Source organism: Callorhinus ursinus, unplaced genomic scaffold, assembly GCF_003265705.2.
Source record: "Callorhinus ursinus isolate GAN/ISIS: 27379988/994484 unplaced genomic scaffold, GSC_fseal_2.0 scaffold50, whole genome shotgun sequence".
In the NCBI taxonomy this organism is placed as follows: domain Eukaryota; kingdom Metazoa; phylum Chordata; class Mammalia; order Carnivora; family Otariidae; genus Callorhinus; species Callorhinus ursinus.
The window spans coordinates 9,341,716-9,359,303 of NW_027397112.1; the positions used below are offsets into that span (position 1 = coordinate 9,341,716).

At 56.4% G+C, this 17,588-nt stretch overlaps 3 protein-coding genes across 12 annotated transcripts in view; 1 reads left to right on the forward strand and 2 right to left on the reverse strand.

Moving 5' to 3' along the window:
• Nucleotides 1-908, reverse strand: part of LOC112837639 (uncharacterized) — a 132,425-nt gene extending 131,517 nt beyond the window's left edge. The window contains exon 1 of the mRNA XM_073883083.1: nucleotides 366-908. Within this exon, the coding sequence (XP_073739184.1) occupies nucleotides 366-368 (3 nt within the window). The 5' untranslated portion in view covers nucleotides 369-908. The remainder of the gene's footprint in view (nucleotides 1-365) is intronic.
• The window catches only part of MARCHF10 (membrane associated ring-CH-type finger 10), a 79,952-nt gene extending 77,660 nt beyond the window's left edge, over nucleotides 1-2,292 (forward strand). For 2 of the 6 annotated variants that reach the window (XM_073883072.1, XM_025890074.2), the window contains one exon: nucleotides 1,833-2,291. In XM_073883072.1, coding sequence (XP_073739173.1) covers nucleotides 1,833-1,879 — 47 coding nt within the window. In that variant the 3' untranslated portion in view covers nucleotides 1,880-2,291. Of the gene's footprint in view, nucleotides 1-1,832 lie in introns of all 6 variants that reach the window. The other 4 variants (XM_025890073.2, XM_025890075.2, XM_073883074.1 and 1 more) reach the window with 2 other exon arrangements.
• Nucleotides 2,293-8,065: 5,773 nt separating this feature from the next.
• The window catches only part of MRC2 (mannose receptor C-type 2), a 56,008-nt gene continuing 46,485 nt past the window's right edge, over nucleotides 8,066-17,588 (reverse strand). For 4 of the 5 annotated variants that reach the window (XM_025890061.2, XM_025890063.2, XM_073883085.1 and 1 more), the window contains 12 exons: nucleotides 16,838-16,938; nucleotides 16,400-16,542; nucleotides 12,818-12,932; nucleotides 12,525-12,688; nucleotides 12,251-12,359; nucleotides 11,487-11,725; nucleotides 11,184-11,352; nucleotides 10,942-11,091; nucleotides 10,497-10,616; nucleotides 10,118-10,297; nucleotides 9,652-9,678; nucleotides 8,066-9,411 (listed from right to left, as the gene is read on the reverse strand). In XM_025890061.2, the coding sequence (XP_025745846.1) occupies nucleotides 9,188-9,411; nucleotides 9,652-9,678; nucleotides 10,118-10,297; nucleotides 10,497-10,616; nucleotides 10,942-11,091; nucleotides 11,184-11,352; nucleotides 11,487-11,725; nucleotides 12,251-12,359; nucleotides 12,525-12,688; nucleotides 12,818-12,932; nucleotides 16,400-16,542; nucleotides 16,838-16,938 (1,741 nt within the window). In that variant the 3' untranslated portion in view covers nucleotides 8,066-9,187. The remainder of the gene's footprint in view (nucleotides 9,412-9,651; nucleotides 9,679-10,117; nucleotides 10,298-10,496; nucleotides 10,617-10,941; nucleotides 11,092-11,183; nucleotides 11,353-11,486; nucleotides 11,726-12,250; nucleotides 12,360-12,524; nucleotides 12,689-12,817; nucleotides 12,933-16,399; nucleotides 16,543-16,837; nucleotides 16,939-17,588) is intronic. The other variant, XM_025890062.2, reaches the window with a different exon arrangement.

A 17,588-nucleotide genomic window follows, 5' to 3' on the forward strand; every position in this document is an offset into this window, starting at 1 on the left:
GGGGCCCCCGCGGCCCGGGGCAGGGTCTCGGCGGCGCCCCCTCCCCGCCCCCCGCCCCAGTGGCGCGGGCGGCTCTTCCCGGTCCCGGGAAACCTGCAGCCCGCGCGCCCGGCGGTTCGGCTGGGCGGGGGCGACCCCTAGTGCCCAGCGCGGGACGCTGTCGCCCTGCCATGCCGGGGACCCAGCCTTTCCCCCGGGGGGCCTCCGAGCCCCGGCCGCAGGGAAGACTGCCCTCTCTGGAGGGCAGGAGAAGAGCATCCCTGGGGCGCTGCTTCAAAACGAGTCTCCGCGGAGGAGGCCTGAGGACCCTCCCTGCGAGTGCCTGCGTCGCTCAGAGAAAGATGGTCCCGCTGATCGTCACTTACCATCCCTCCTCAGGAAGCTGGGACTGGCTGTAGGATCCGCCCCAAAGTGGGGGCGGCCAGATCTCCCCTGGAATTGTAGGTCTAGGCCCGCTCTACCTGCCGCCAGCCCTGCACCATCCCGGACACTGGTGGAGGCGGCCGAGGTGGAGGAGAGCCCCCGCGCAGAGGGACAGTCTTGGCACGGGGGTCAGGGGCAGCTCTGGCCTGGCTTCCCGCCAGGGCCGTGATCGAGACAAGCCCGGGCAGCCAGATGCCCACGCCTCCCGGCCTCCCCCTGGCCACACTCTTCTCTGGTCCCCAGCAGCCTGGCATGACTCACCTGGTTGGCAGCACTTTGTTAAGATGGGTTGCCAGAGCTGAGTCACAGCTGTGACCTGCTGCCCTAGCTCAGCTCAGGTGAAGAGAGAGGAAAAAGACAAAACATCAGGGCCCACCAGGTGGCACAAGGAGATGCCAGCCTCCATGGCTCTGTGGTGCCCCTGCCAACGTTCTCCCTGCCCCCCCCCCCCGGCATCTGGAGCACACACATGCCACAGGAAGCACTGAGGTAGAAGCAGCTAGGGCGAGCTCCTGGGCGGGTGTGCCCAAGTCCAACTTGCCCCATGGCTCTGTGACCCAGCCCCCCCCCCACAGCCGCTCCCCAGCTGGCACAGCCAAGTCCAAGGCCTGGGAGGGGAACAGTGCCAAAGGCTGGGCCAGACCACCTCACCCCCATACACACAGGTCAAGGAAACTAGTCTTGGGGGACAGACAGCATAGGCGAGGGCCCAGAGGCAGCTCATGGGCCTGGGGCTTCCCTGTAGCAGAGGTAGAGGCCGAGAGGGTCCTGGTACGAATGGGGGCATGTCAATTGCTCCTGCTCTTTGCCCTTCAGTGGTTTCCAGAGCACTCACTCAAGCCAGTGGGAAAAGTATATTGAAAACAAGAGTTTCCCCCAAGAATAAAAACCACCCCCCAGACTCCACCTCTTCCACTCAGACCCCACTGCCTTCCTACTGCCTCTTTGCTCCCCTTCCTCCCGTCACATGGCCCTCTACCTCCAGTCATTTAATGTCTGAAAGATTTCTTAAAGACCCAGGTCAACCCTCCCCCCAGACTTCCTGCCAGGTTAAGGAAAGGGGCGAGCATGTCGGGGCGTTACCCTGAGAGGAGGCAGGGCTCCTCCAAGGATTCCACCTGCAAACCTTTGCTGCCCCAGGTCGGGTGAGGATGTGGACCTAGGCGCTTTTGTTGAGGGGCTTATGGTCCCTCTGTCCTGGCCTGGCTGGAAGCCTGGAGGGGCATTTGAGGATTCCAGAGAGGGCAGCCTCTGTTACTCACACCGTTCCAGGCACTGTGGCAAGTGTGTGTGTGTGTGTGTGTGTGTACGCCCAGGGCTGGAGTGTGGGCAGGAGGGGGCACACCCTCATCGGCAGAGCTCACCGTCCACCATGGCCCTCCAGCCTGAGACACCTCCTTGCTTTCCAGGTTCTGAGCTCGGGGAGGGAAATGACAGCAACAGCCCCGTCGTCTAGCGAGGCAGCTGGCCCCCGGAGCTCTGCGAAGACATCTCCCCACAGCAGCTTTTTCTGTGTCCCCACGTGCCTCTGTCCTGCCTCCTCTTTACTGAAACTGAAACCAGAGCGTTTACAGTTACCATTTTCACCCTGTACCCCTCCCCCCTTGGGGTCTGGCCTGAGCATTAGGGACAGCAGCAGGGACCTGTGCAGTCCCCGACAGCACAAGCCGGGCAGCCGGGGCTCGTTGAGTCCCCGCCGGTGGCCCTGCTGCCACCCCCCTACCCCCATGGCCAGAAGCCCCAGGCGCCGCCCCGCAGCCTGGAGACCCCCTGCAAGGGGCGCCTGTTCAGGCCACCCTCCACCCTGAGTGGAATCGGGCCGCATCTTCAATAAAATGACTTTATTCACCCAGCTTCCTTTTGTGCTGTTTTTTAGTCTCCACACTACTCTCCTATTTACACCTTAGGGCCCAAAGACCAGATCAAGATGTGAGGTTAGGAAAAAAAAAAAAAAAAAAAAGGTCGGGGTGCCTGGGTGGCTCAGCCGGTGAAGTGTCCCGACTCTTGATCTCAGCCCAGGTCTTGATTTCAGGGTTGTGAGTTCAATCCCTGCGTTGGGCTCCGTGCTGGGCATAGAGCCTACTTTAAAAAAAAAAAAAAAGGTCTGGGAAGGTTAGTGAGAAAACTGAGTGCGTGTGTGCATATGAGAGAGAGACAAAGATAAGTCAAAAAATAAGGATGGAGGGAATGAAGTACTGATAGATGCAAAGACATGATGCTGAGTGAAGGAGGCCAGATACAAAGATCAATACAGTGTATAATTCGATTTACACGCAATTTCTAGAAAAGGCAAAACGGTAGAGACAGATCAGTGGTTGCAGGGTTGGGACTAGGAGGAGAGACCGCCCGCAAATGGGCTCAGGAGGATCTGGCTGACGGGGCTGCAGTACCACGGGTTCGTGGGGAAGCTTCTCCGACCGGATAAATTTACTAAAGCTCACCCAACTGTGCGCTCACAGTGGGTGAGCTCTATAGTGTAACTGTAGGATGGGCCTCAACAAATTTTCTGTAAAAATGGAGAAAGGGACAGAGAATGAGAGAGAGGAGGGACAGAAAGGGATAATGAAGAGGAAGAGGGGCTTCTCCCCCCCACCTTCAAGACCAGGAGGGGGCACTGCAGATTTTGCTGCAAAGAGGATTTCGCCTGAGGTGAACGGTGCTGCCAACAGGGTTTTAGGAAGTCTGGACTTGATTGAAGTCCCTCAAAATCTTGTCCATCCCTGACATGCTCCACATTTAAAGTGACTCTATTGCTGCAAACTGGTGGATATAGCCAGGCAGCCTAGCTCCAAGATCCAAGAGCAAAGCAAAGGGATGCTCTCGAATGTTAACAGAACCTACAAGAGCCATTCCAGTTGAAAATATCTCCCTGATGTAAACAACAACAACAACAAAAACCCTCCTAAAATCTTAAATTCTTCCATTCACAAACGCAGCCCCAAGCCCTAATCATTCTATGCGAAAATGGGCCTTTATTTTTCAACCGGATTCTAAGGTTGACTGAAGATGAAAGATTTGTCTAGGAGCCAACATTGAGAAGTGTCTAAGAAGGAACAATGCCTATTTAAAACTAAGTTGTATAGACAGCTTGACGGAATCCGAGGCGGCCCTATAAATGTTCTGACAAGCCAAGTCTGCTATAAAATGTGACAGTGTTTGAGGCAGCTATCCTGAGACCCACCCAGGTTCCCGTCAGCCAATGTTGGGTTGTTGAAAGCGATTTCAAGGGTTGACCCAGGAAACCAGGAGTGCCTCCTCAGACGTCTGGGGGTGGAAAGGAGAGACACCACAGAACTGATGTGTACCCACACCATTAATTCTACATTGCGAATGGCCCAGGGGCGCACTGATGGGGCTTCTCACGGCCCGAGGTGCCCAAAGAATCAAGTCACATTTATTAAAAGACCCTGGTGAAAAGGATACCTTGCCCCTTTCTAACGGAGTAAATATTGCCAGAGTCTATTAGAGGTTGAGACCCAGTGGATGGAACATGAGTATTTTTTAAAAAGTCTTTGGCTTCATCATGACCCTCAAACATGTATCAGCCATCATCATATGCCAGGTTGTGAGGACACACGACAAATGCATGATGCCTACCCCCTAGGAGGATAGTCTTACTGGGGCAACAGATCATATATAGAAAAAGTCAAATCAAGGTAATATGAACCCACAGATGCCACTTATGAGAGCACTTTCTATGAGCTGGGCCTAGGGACCCACAATAAGCTTGTGAGGCAGATATTAACTCCGTGTTACATGAGAGGAAAACTGAATTAGGGTTCTCCAGAGAAACAGAACCAGTAGGATATATTTATAAATATGCAGAAAGAGATTTATTATGAAGGATTGGCTCATGCAATTATGGAGGCTGAGAAGCCCCATCACCTGCCATCTGCGAGCTAAAGTCCCGGGTAAGCCTGTGATGTTGTTCCAGTTCAAACCTGCAGGCCTGAGAAGCAGGGAGCCAACACTCTGAGTCCCCAGCCCAAGTATGAAGGCCCAAGAACCAGGAGAGCTGATTCTCCAGGGCAGGAGAAGATGGATGTCCCCGCTCCAGCAGAGAGAAAAATTCACCCTTCCTCTGCCTTTTTGTTGTACTCAGGCCCTCAACAGACTGGGGAATGCCCACGCACCCTGGGGAGGGAGATACTCCTTACTCAGTCTACCCATTCAAAACGCTAATCTCTTCTGAAAACACCCTCACGGATGCACCCAGAAATAATGCTTTTCCAGCTTATCTGGGCATCCAAACGGACCCATAAAATTAACCACCACAAAACTAACCTCAGGCAAGTTATGTGATGTGCCCAAGTTTACAAGGTGCAGTCAGTCTGGTGGCCAAGGCCACGCTCCTGGCCTGCCTGAGAGAGAGGGTAACATCCTTAACCAACTCCAGAAGTTGGGAATGGGTGGTCACCAGAGCCGAGGGGGGCAGGCGGGTCGGGCTTGTGGAGGAGACACAAAAGGGCATCTCTGCATGAACCAGCAGGGACGTGCAATGACCAAGGACCAGGTCCCTGGACATGCCACAGAACTTAGAGGTGCTGGGGAAGAAAGGGGAGAACATCGACTGGATCAGAAAGCCTTAGCAGAGCAGGATTTCCTGGAAACAGCTAAAACCAAACTCCTGCCATCTGCTGATATCAGAAGATAGTCATTTTTTTTATTGAGCGCCAGCGACAAATCCATTTCAAGGGGTGGGGGACGCCTGCTCACACTTAGCTCCTCTCCTCCCTCCCGGGCTGGCGGCCTGCCTGCTTTTCTGGACAAGGAAGGATTGCAATCTACAGCTCAAGTGGTGCCGACCCCGGTGGGGAGTCAGGATCCAAGTCAGCCCTTTCCTGGGGCCTCCTGGCAGCCCTGGCTCCTAAGATAAAGGCCGGAACGTCTGGGCACTTCCACGTCCTTGTCCCCCCTCTAGGCCCCTCCCTATTTCCTCTCCCCTTTCCTCGCCTGCCGCCCTTTCTGCCCTTTCTGCCCTTTCTCCCGCTCCGCCCTCCAGACGCAATGCTCTACCTTGTGCCTGTAACACCCTCAAGCGCTGGTGCGCAACGCAGCTTGGCAGGGCTCAGCCGGCCCTGTTCCAGGAAAGCCATGTGGTGTGGCTGGCTGGCTCCTCACCCCTGCCGCCTCACAGTGCTGCCCACTGGGCCAGGCCAGCTCTGCCAGGACTCCTGGGAGGAGGCCATCTCTGCCTTGACAAGGAGAGGTGGCGAGCAGGCCTGACACCGTTCTCCCGTTCATTCATGGCTTCAGTGAGCTGTCACTGAGCATCCCGGGGGCCAGAGCTGAGCCAGCTTAGCCCTGCAAGTGAAGGTTGGCCTCGGTGCCTGGCATACCGTGCCCTCTGCCAGGCCCGCTGGGCCGGGTCTCAGGGCAGCCTACCCCCAGCAAGGATGGAGTGCAGAGGAGTGCTTAATGTTTATTGAATTGAAACGAGCAGAAAGGCAGGAGGCTGTGTACCCCAGTAGAACCAGCACTATCCCAGAATCAGAGGCAAATGGCAACGCCCCCAAAGCCCCCCCACCCCCACCCTGGCCCAGAGCCTTCCTCCTGCCCCCGACAGAGAGCTGCCAGAGCATCCCCTTACCCTCCTCTGGGCAGCCCCCAAGCAGAAAGGCTCAGAACAAGGTTTATGGGGGGCCCCCAGGTGCCTGTGAAGCTGTCTGAAATGCTTTTGGGTGGGGAGCAGGGCTCTGGTGGGGACGACAGCCACCTGAGGGATGGGAAGGAGAGTCAGGGCAGGTATTTCTGGAATGACTTAAACCTCTGGACATTCACCATCCCTACCCCCAGGCAGCACCGGGCATCTGCGTCCTCGGCTGCCCCCCCCCCCCCCCGGGGTCCCGTGACCGGGCCCTCCCCCCCCCCCCCTTCGCTTCTCTCCTAGGGCAAGGGTCAGCGACGTGCTTCCCAGAGGGCCTGTGCCCCAGGGGGCTCCCTGCGGCTCCACGGCCTGGTCCAGCCCTCTTTTGAGCTGCAGACAATGGCAGGGCACTTAACTCACAAAGGGAGCCGTTTCCCAATTTGGAGAGCAAATCACTTCAGGGTGAAGTGGATTAATCATTAAGGATCCCCCCTCCATGGGATTGGGGCTCCCTCCCAAAGTGACCAGATCCGTCTGCGGGGCCCTGCTGCTGCCGGTCAGGAGAGCCGCTGCTGGGGCTGCAGGGGGAAGAGCGCGCCGGGAGGGGCCTCCGGCTCCGCCTCAGTCATGGATTCACCAGCCCCACCCCCACCCCCACCCCTCGGGGCTCCCTGGCTCAAAAAAACGGGCACCCCATTTACCCTGCTGTCCAGGCCAAAAGCCCTGGACTTCTCGAGGTGTATCTTTTTGTACCGTTTAGGTTTAGGCCTTGAACCACGTGGTGGTATTACCTATTCAGAATAATAGAAAGTTGTTTTAAAAAAAAATCACGAACGAGGGGCGCCTGGGTGGCTCAGTCGGTTAAGCGACTGCCTTCAGCTCAGGTCATGATCCTGGAGTCCCGGGATCGAGTCCCGCGTCGGGCTCCCCACTCAGCGGGGGGTCTGCTTCTCCCTCTGACCCTCTTCCCTCTGTGCTCTCTCTCATTCTCTTTCAAATAAATAAAATCTTAAAAAAAAAAATCACGAACGAGGTAAAGCACGTGTGCAACACACGCGTGCGTCCAGAATGTGACCACCGCTGAGGTCCACACCACTGCCCTCAGGGGGCAGCTGGATTAGCACTCCCTACTATACTTGAAAGAACGTCCATCCTCTCCACCACAGGCCCTCACGGCCTGGCGCAATCCGGCTCGTCCTCAGCCAGCCTGGCCTCCTTGCCGGGCCTTGGCAGCACAGGGACCACGGCGGGGGAGTCCCCCCGCCCCCCTGCCTCCACCTGCCTAGATGTTTGCACGGATCACTCCCTCGCCTTCTTCAGGTTCAGCTCACTTCCTCTGCCGAGCCCCTGCCCCACGGCCCAGCCCAAACTAACAGCCCCTCCCCGCGGCCTGTTTCAGCCTTCCCCACAGCACCTCGCAAGACTGGCAGAGTTGTCCGGTCACTTCCCAGCAGAGCCTTCTCTTTGCTGGCTGCTCGGTCTCCAGCTCCAAGGTCCTGAGTGAATACTGCGGGGAGGGACGTCCCGAGAGCCCCTGCCCGGAGCCCAGACTCCACAGGACAAATCCCGCGCTTGCTCACAGCTCAGAGGCAGGTAGAACAGCACCCCCACCCCCCTCCCAGGGCTGACCTGGGCACCTCGAATGCTCCCCTGGGAACCACTGCCCCCAAATAACAGTAGCACTTCCTGCAGGAGCTTGGGGCCTCTGAGCTCACTGCTCGGCACAGAAGATCTCATTTAATCCTCAAATAGCCTTAAGGCAACCCCAGGAAGTGCATCCCCCATCTCGCACATGGTGAAAGGTGAGCTAAGCTGCCAGAGCGCACACAGCTGTCACCCACACACTCCTCCCCAGTCACAGCGAACATGGTGAGCAGGCCCAGAAAGGCAAGGGCCCGGAAGAAGAGCCCAGCGTGCAGAGCGTCTCTGCGGGGCCCAGAGATGGAAGCGAAATGGCAGACTGCAGAAAGAACACACGACTCGAGCTCCACACACGACATTTATCTCTGAGGCGGTGTGAGGAACAAGGCTGACAACAGAACAAAGCCGAAACCCTTCTCTCTCAAGCCTCTCAAAGGTGTTTTATTTGTTTGCTTTTCTTTTTTTTTTTTCCACAATAATGGCACATTAAAAAAAATTAAGAACTACAGAAGAGGACCATGTCTTTGAGTCCGTGTTCACATTGTCCCACGCCCCATGGCACAGGCACTGGCCGTCGCCCCAGCCTGGGCGGGGGTCCCGGCCTCCTGGAAAGGCACTGAGTCAGTGCCCAGGGACTGGGCCCCTCCAGGAGCTCGGGCACTGTTCCTCTGGGCCCCACTAGAGGGCGGTCTCCCGCTTCTGAGGCCCCCCAGGACTCTGGCAACCCCCTCCCCTCTCTCTTCCAACCAGAGGCAGGAGCTGGAAACGTTAGGGAACTTACTTTGGTCCCCACAGGGGACTCTTTAGGGACAGAGCCCTCCCCCAACCAGCAGGAGATGACACCTGAGCCCGGTTACCCCCTGGGGGTCAGGGTGTCTCTCCCAGTCCTGTTTCCAGCCCAGCTGACACCCCAGTGGGGCCCCGGTTCTCAGGCCCAAGCCAGGCCCCTCCTCCATGCCCCATGGGCCACTGAAGCCGGCACAGGAATGACAGATGCTTGGCCCCCTCAGCTGACACCCACCATGAGCCACAAGGCTCCCCAAACCCTGGGGCCCTGGCTCAGAAGGAAGGGCTGCATGAGAAGCAGGGGGACGGAAGGGGGAGAGGGGCTCAGAGCCAAGGCTGCCAGGAAGGACAGAAGCAACAGAGGCTGGCTGAGGGCTCAGGGGAGGGTGCTCAGGCCCTGCAATGAGGAGGGGGTCCTGGGGCATGGGTCAGCAGGCCTGGGCAGGGGGGGCCTGGAGAGAAGGACGCTCCCGTCCTGCGTCTGGTCACTGTGGGGACACAGGCCCAGGTGACAAGACCTTACCCCCCCCAAAGGGAAACACCACTCTGCACTCAGCCAGGTCTCAGCCCAGCCCTCATGGGAGGGAGGGACCCCACCAGCCAGGCCCTGATCAGCCCCAGCTCCCAACAGTGGCTCCCAAAGGCACCCCTCTGTAGGCCCCCGGGACTGGCAGCTGGTGGGGGGCCCGGCTGACCCAGGGCCCGGCCTCCCCATTCCTCCTGTGCCCACCCTGCCCACCGCCCTTGGCTCTACTCCTGCTGCTCATTCATTTCCATGTCAGACACCAGAATGTTCTTCTCGGTGGCCTCGCCGGGGCCGGAGGCGCTGCGGCTGTAGCGGGCGCCCTCGAAGGTCCCACGCTCGGCGCTCTGTCGCCGCCGGTACAGAATCAAGGCTGCGGTCAGCAGGGCCCCGAGCAGCAACACTGCCATCAGCACCACCACGAGGGCGGCCGGGTTCTCGGGGAGTGCTGCTGCAGCAAGCCCAACACTCAGCTGGGAGGCCGCCCCCCCGCGGCTCCCCCCCCCCCCTCCCCCCCCCCCCCCCCCCCCCCCCCCCCCTGCCCCCCGGTTGCACCCCCCGCTGCCCCCCACCTGCACCCCTGCCCGCCCCAGCTGCCCCCCGCTGCCCCCTGGCTGCACCCCTGCTGCCCGGCATGCTGGGCCAAGGCCAAGGCGGGAGAGGCCTCATCTCAGCCCTACCTGGGACTCACCTGATGGCGAGAAGCTGCTCTCCTCGGCTGCAAGGAAGAGGGGGGGACAAGTTAATAACTGAAGACGTGATAGTAATAATAAGCAAGCAGAGAGCACTTCCTGTGTGCCAGCCACTTGATTAGCCCATTTGATCTTGTAGGTACAGTTATTACCCTCATTTTGCATATGAAGAAAGTGAGGCCATCGACTTTAAAGAACTTGCCCAAGGTCACAGAGTTGGTAAGTGGTTTACCCTGTCCATGCCCTTAACCGCTACAAAATGATGGGTTTGCTGTCTAGTTTGGGAAATTTGTAGGAAGGGCCAGTCCCTCCTACAGACCCGTTTATCCCAGGGGAGGGTCCCGGAGGCCCCGGGGCCTGTCTCTTCGTGCCCTCCCAGCCGCTGGGTCACGGGCAGAATGAGACGCCAGCCCCAGCTGTGCGGAGGCGGCAGGAGGCCGAGCGGCGTGTCCGCCCGGCGCTCACCTCGCGCGAGCTTGCAGACGACACCCATGGTAATGTTGGCGCAGGCGCCGGGGCGCCAAAGCCCGCTGCTGCTCTGGATCCAGTAACAGCTGTTGTGGCTCAGCATGCTGGGGCCCAGGCCAGGGGACCCCCAGTTGGAGTAGTTCACAGCTGTGTTGTCCTGCCAGACCAGGGTGCCTCCTACAGGAAAGAAGACATTGAGGGGGCTTGGGGGAGAGGAGACGGGGAGAAGCAGGTGCCGGTGGGAGAGAGCAGGCCTGTTCTCCAACCGATTCTCACCTCCCGCAAGTCCCTACCCCCACCAAGCCCTGCTGGAAGGCGTCCCCCCAAACCCCTGAGGCTTCACCCTCCCTCCCGATGCCACACATGGGGTACCCACCTTTGGGGTTGAAGTTCATGCCCAGCCAGGCACCCCGACTCTGGCCCTCAGAGCTCTGCAGGTGCTCCCAGACAAACACGTTCTCCATCTCGTCCAGAATGGACAGGACCGCCCCACCCGCTGGACACAAGGGAGGCCCACATCAGGACGACAGTGGTCCCCCTGGGATAGCAGAGGACCCCCCCCGCCCCGAGAGAGGCCCCAGCCTGAGTGGAGGGTGGTGCGGAGTGCGCATCTGTGTGTGGGCGCCCGTGGGTCCAGGGTTACTGACATGTAATGCCACACGTGGGCTCTGTGTATTGGAAAGTGATGGGGCGCTTCTGTGTGAGAGCTGCCTGTGGGTGGGGTGCAGCACGGGGACTGCGTTCCCGGAGCCTCTAAGGGCCCACGACAGGGGTCACTGCCTGAAATGACCCCGTGGGGGCTCTGGCCTGCACTGGCCCACCTCTCTGGCAGCGCTGCAGCGCCTCCTTGTGGCCCAGCAGCAGCTCCATGTGGAAGGAGTAGCAGTGCTCCCGGAAGGGGATCCACGCCGAGTCGGCCAGCCCTTGGGGACAGCTGCCATGGTAGCTTATTCTTCGGGGAGGAGGGGGCCCTGTGGGGAGGGGAGGGGTGCAGGATTGAGGAAGTGGCCCAGAGTGCTCCCTGGGACAGCCTACACCCTGCCCACCCCCTGACCCCACTCACCAATGTTCCCGCCACAGACAGCCCCCTGCAACTTGGTGTCGCAGCTAGTGGTGCGCCAGGCCCCATCCACGTCCACGTAAGCGCAGCCCCCTGGCTGCTGGGGCTCCCCGTCCTGCCAGCTCACGTAGCTCAGCGGCTCCTCCGAGACCCAGGAGTAGCGCCGGGAGCCCTGGGCACGAGGGGGCCATCAGGGTGGGAGGAAGGAGGCCAGTCGTGGGGAGGGGCAGAGGCAGGTAAGGTAAGGCAAGAAGTCAGGAGGAGACGGGGGTGGGGGGCGCAATCGGGGGAGCAGTCCCGGCCCACCTCCTCACTGGCCAGCCCGATCCAGAGTGGGGTGCGCAGCCCTCGGGCGGCCTGCGTGAGGAAGGCCTGGGTGTAGGGGTCCGGCACACGGGCCAAGCTGGTGTTGCGGCTCTCACACAGCAGGAGGGCGTCCTGCCAGCGAAGAGGCTTCTGCAGCAGCCGGAAGGTGCCGTTGAGGTAGGAGAGCTCAGTGCCGGGGGCAGGGGGTGACGCTGCTGGGGATGGGCTCAGGGAAGGGTCTACAGGGAAGGGGGCAGGGCTCAGGCCGGGCTCTGCCCCCCTCACCCCATTCCCAGGCATGAAGCTGGGGGATCACCAGACATGGGGCAGAGACTAGGTCTCCAGTGGGCCCAGCGCCTGGCGCGGATGGACAGTGTTAGCCTCTGTTACTAGTAACACATTCTTGCCGAGCCACAGAGGAAGCGGCCTTGACCTAACTCCCACCCCAGGAACCCCTGTAGAACAGGCATGGAGCCGTGGGGGCCTCAGACACGCAACTTCAGGTTCCCTGACACCAGGCATGCCCCGTGTCTAGTTTCCCCTGGTCAGACCCCCAGACCCCCAAATCTTCCTCCTGAGACCCCTCGATCCTCACTGCCTTTCCCTCTGATTTGCACCCGGTCTTCTTCCCAAGCAGATACTGGACTCTGGGGGTGACCCAAGGGACCCCCTGAGGTCAGGGACCGTGTTTCGTCATTCCTCTCAGCAAGACCCACAGCATCGGGCCCAGTGCTGATGTTCCCAAGTTCACGGGTGACGCGTACCTGTGCCCTTCTGGCAGATGAAGCCGTGTGTCTCCTCTGTGCAGCTCCGATCATCCCAGCGGCCAGTGAAGTGAGCAGAGGGGCTGTGCAGGACCACTGCACAGCTGGTCTGGGGGGAGGGAGCCGCTCAGAGGAGGCCCGGCAGCTCTGCCCTTGTGCCACTGCCCCCAGAGGGCTGCCCTCTGAGCAAAGAGGCTGGAAGAGGGGGGACCCTGGGAGTGAAGGCAAGTGCCGCAGGTTGCGGGCCGGGGAGCAGAGCGAGGGGCTTCCTCACCGGTATGTTGCCGCCGGGAGCAGGGCTAGGGCCAGAGGGCTCCCCGGGGGCCCAGTTGGTATACAGCAGAGGTTCCTGCTCCACCCACTGGAAGTCCTTCTGAGAGGCGTGGAGGCCAATCCAAAGGTCAAAGCTCACATTGGGCAGGCCGGCTGTGATGAAAGCTACAGTCCCCCAGAAGAGAGAGTTATGAGCAACAGGACAGCCCCTTGCCCACTCTGCTCTAGCCATTTTTGGGGGGGGAGGGGGGCTGTATCAGAGGATACTGGGGCCTTCCCATGGGCTGGCCCTACCTTGCTCTAAAGGGTTTGCAATGGTGACCAGTTGGGCCTCTTGCTGTTCACAGGAGAACTGTGCCTCTGACCACTTCACACGGTCCTGGGGGTCCTGGCCCTGAATTCGGAAACACTGGGGCGGAGGGGAAGGCGTGATGTCCAGCTCCACCGCCCTGTCCCACAAACCCAGAAACTCTGCTGTGTAGCCCTCAGCGACAGGCCCTGGGGAGGCTTTGAGGGCCGTGAGGACAACAGAACTGAACCAGGACATCCGGGGCTCCTCGAGCCTCTCAGCCTGGCACAGCACATTCACGTCCACCTGCCAACGCTCAGGGGGAGTCTGTAAGTGGCAGGACGTCCTTAGGCCACCAAAGGATCTACTGCCTATGACGAGAGCACCTGGGCCATGCGCAGGGACAAGGTCTGTCTCGATTTCAGCTAAACGCCTTCCCAAGTGTTGCCTGAAATCTGTTATTTGTCCTGTGAACTTAATGTTCATCCATACAACACTCTTATCTTCACGTCTGAATGATCTTTGTTAGGCAGCAGCTGGGTGGGAAATCTCTCAAGTGAAGACTATTTGAAAATGAATGATTTCCAGTGATTTCCCTCCTGAGTGTGATGGGGGAGAGAGAAAGGAAGGAAGCTTTGGAGTCGCAAAGAGGGCCAGGGGGCAGGCGCAGGTCAGGTTCCAGATCTGACTTAAACTTTCTGTAAAATGGGTGGGAATAAAAATATCTGTCTTCTGGGGTCATGTTAAGAGTTAAAGAGAACAGTGCATGACCAGAGAGTAAGTGCTTACACAAGGGGACGCTCTTACTATCGGGATGAGTTCTAGCATCAGCTTACTGATGCCAATGTCAGATTTGGGGTAGAAAACTGTAAACCCAGAAATAATGCAAGAGTTTGGGAGAGGTTTATCACCAAGCCCTTGCATTTCATTTCACAGAAGTAGTTCAGAGCTACTCTGAGGCCTCCTTTAAATAACTAGTAAAATTAGTCATAAAATTAGAACCAGCAAGGTCACATCATATCAGCAGCGAAAGAGAAGTATCAGCTCAGTCCAGCAAACAGTCGGGGCCTCCCTACCATGTGCAAGTGTATTAGGTGGTATGTCCGGGGCCAGGGGCCCTGCCCTCCAGGAGTTTAAAGCTAGGGGGAGAGGCGGGCCTTCACTCTCTCTCCCTACATCCAAATGCTACAGGGCTGTAACAGAGGGCAGAGACCTAGTAAAGCAAGGTGTCTGGGGCCAGGTAGTAAAGGGACAGACAGCCTCGCATACTCCAAAGGCTTCTGACAGGGGAGTAACTGGTATCTTTACAATGATGCTGACACATCAAGAAAAAGACCAAGTACATATATACCATGTATTCTGTTTTATATCCGGTGGAAGAAGCCACGAGAATAAATTTTTGGGAAAATGTGATGACATGAGAGAAATGCTCAAAATAGAACACTGAGAAAGAAAAGCTGGATACAAAACTGTGTTACGGGGCGCCTGGGTGGCTCAGTTGGTTAAGCGACTGCCTTCGGCTCAGGTCATGATCCCGGAGTCCCAGGATCGAGTCCCACATCGGGCTCCCTGCTCAGCAGGGAGTCTGCTTCTCCCTCTGACCCTCTTCCCTCTCGTGCTCTCTATCTCTCATTCTCTCTCTCTCAAATAAATAAATAAAATCTTTAAAAAAAAAATTGTGTTACGTAGTATGATCTCAATTAGGCGCAAAAAGGCAGGAAGCAGAGTAACAAATATTAATAGGGGTTATTTCTGGAAATAAGGATGAGTGAGTTGTATTTTCTTTCTGTTTTTTCCCAAGTTGTAATAATAGACGTGTTACTTTTTTTTTTTTAAGGTCGAAAAGATATAATATTCGCTTGAATATTCTGAAGACAGTAAGAGCTCCATGACACTAAGGGGCTGGCTACACTCCAACGCAGGACAAAGATTTACGGATTATATGAGCTAGTGTTAACTAATCTAATCCTCACAATCCAGCTAAGTGATTTTATCGCAAAGAAAGCACGGATCGGGGCTCAGACTCGTGATGCCAGCATTAACAAGAAAATAAGAAAATAGTGCTCCTCTCTTCCTGGGACAAGCTCTTGTCAGCCACCGGATAAAAACAATGACGATCTAATCAGGTCTGATCAATCAGCCCAGGAGTGCAAAAGTAACCACTTTGGGAAAGAAGCTCACCGTCTAGAAGGAACATTCTGCAGACATGTCTAGAAACGTCTCCCTTCTGATTAATGTTACTGCCCCCAACTTTCCCATCTGCATGCTCAAAACCCTTGGGAAAAGAATTTCCTAAATGTTGTTTCAAAAAATCTTCCAAAGACTTGTTCTTAAAGCATCTTAAATCAGGTTTTCTGATTAGTTTATGAGGCAGATTGGTTTAGAATGCAGAAATGTACTAGCCGATTTTTACACTAAAACCTTTGTTTCATTGGTAGAAGGACTGAAAAATGAAGAAAGCCCGGCCAACAAAGGACGACCTTTTCCATTTTGATATTTTGCCTTTGTGAGGCAACTTTTTCATCTACAATAACCATTAAACCCATGTTTTAAAGTAATTCGAACTTCAGACAAGACCTGTGAAGTCCCAAATCACAAAGTGTCAAACCAAAATTTTTTAAAAAGAATGAGATAAATACAATCACCTTGCTCTTACTTAAATTATTTAAAGATGATAATTATTATAATTGATCATTTTTGAGTACTTTTCTCATACCACTAATAAAAAAAAAGTTTTTTTAGGGCGCCTGGGTGGCTCAGTCGTTAAGCGTCTGCCTTCGGCTCAGGTCATGATCCCGGGGTCCTGGGATCGAGCCCCACATCGGGCTCCCTGCTCCGCGGGGAGTCTGCTTTTCCCTCTCCCACTCCCGCTGCTTGTGTTCCTGCTCTCGCTATCTCTGTCTCCGTCAAATAAATAAATAAAATCTTTAAAAAAAAAAGTTTTTTAAACTTAAAAATACTCTTTTTCAGGGATACCTGGGTGGCTCAGTCAGTTAAGCGTCTGCCTTCGGCTCAGGTCATGATCCCAGGGTCCTGGGATTGAGCCCCACGTTGGGCTTCCTGCTCAGGAGGGGAGTCTGCTTCTCCCTCTCCCTCTCCCTCTGCCCTTCCCCCCTGCTCATGCTCGCTTTCTCTCTCTCAAATAAATAAAATCTTTTAAAAAAATATTTTTTCAATCTTTAGCTCATGCTTTATGTTCTTTTGTTCTTGTGCACAGTTTACTATATATAACATTAGTCTATTAGTACAGAAGTAAATATACATTTATTTACACACATATATATAATGTAGACACACATATTTTGTATGTTCAATCTTGTGTTTTACTAATAGGAGTTCATTATCAAAATGTGTGGCGACTAATCTAGAAAACTCACCAAACTATGCGGACACCCTCCTTCCCTGGTAGATTAGCAAGGGCACTATACAGAGTTACTTTCCCAGGAGTCTAGCCCTGGCGCTGGGGCCAAGTGGTCAAGAGGCCATGACTCTGATGTTGCCAAAAGGCCAGGACTCCTGAAGCTCGGCCTTCCTACGTTCACATCCTCTCCCCTGACTCTACTGGGTGGCCCCTCCCCACCTCCTACCTTGTTGAGGAACTGGTTCCAACCAGAGGGGCAGCCCCCCAGGGCTGTGGGCGGCAGGTCCGGGGGCTGGGGCTCTCCAGTGCTGTTGCTGCGCTTGCAGATGTAGGGCAAGGCCATCAGACACCTCTGGTCCCCCCAGTCCTCTGCAGAAAGAGTAGGGCAGTCATTCTAGCACAGGCCAGGGCCGGCAGCACCCTTGCCTCCTGCCCTAAGGAGAAGACATGGGGATCAGGTGCCTGTGTCCAGCTCTGAACTCCAGGCCTCTGTGGTTGCTGGATCACGGGGACCGGCCCCCTCTCTGGGTCTAGCCCCTCTTGCGTTGTGGGAAAGAAAGAGAATGAGAAGAGACTGATGGGCCTGCCCAAGCTCACCGCACTGTCCCCAACGTCAACCCTCTCCCCAGCTTCTGCACCCTCTGTGCCCTGCCCTTGCCCTCACCTCGGCTGGCGGTCATGTACACACACTTCTTATCCTTGCCAATGGGCCGAGGTTTACCGGGTGCCCAGGAGATGAAGTTTATGATGGAACCATCTGTCCACCTGCAACGACATGGAACAGAGATGACTCGCCCCGGGCCCAACCTCCGCTGTATACAGCAATGAAGGCCACCAAGATGGAGGGCAGGGCAGGGCCTGAGTCCAGGGGCTCAGTGGCTACAGTCTGAGAGTGAGGCTACTGGGCTCAGGGTCACTGGGGACCCAAAGGCCTGGTGCGTCCAGGTATGGTCCAGCCCTCCCTGGGCACTCATTCTCTAACTAGAAAAGTCCAAGAATCCCAGAGCAGAGGTCCAAGGGCAACAGTGTGCTCTTAATACGCATGTGCTCCTGGTCCCTCCTGCCTCGAGCCCCTCATGCAGGGTAGGTGGGTACTGAATACAAAGAGGCCCCTCTGGAGGACATCATATGTTCTTGCCCATGTCCTGAGGGGGGCTTATTCATGAGTGGCCTCGGCATAATAGGAGCTGCCATTGTTTGGTGCCCAATTATGTGCTGGATGCTGTGCTAAGGACTTCGCATACCTTTTTTCTAATCCTCAGAGCAATCCTACCAGGCAGGCCTCATTATGCTCATTTTTCGATGAGAAAATCAAGGCCCACAAAGGTTAAGTCATTGATCAAGGCCACACAGCCAGGGAGGAACAGAGCTGGATTCAAAACCAGGTCTATCTGTCTCTGTGGGAGGCCTCCCTA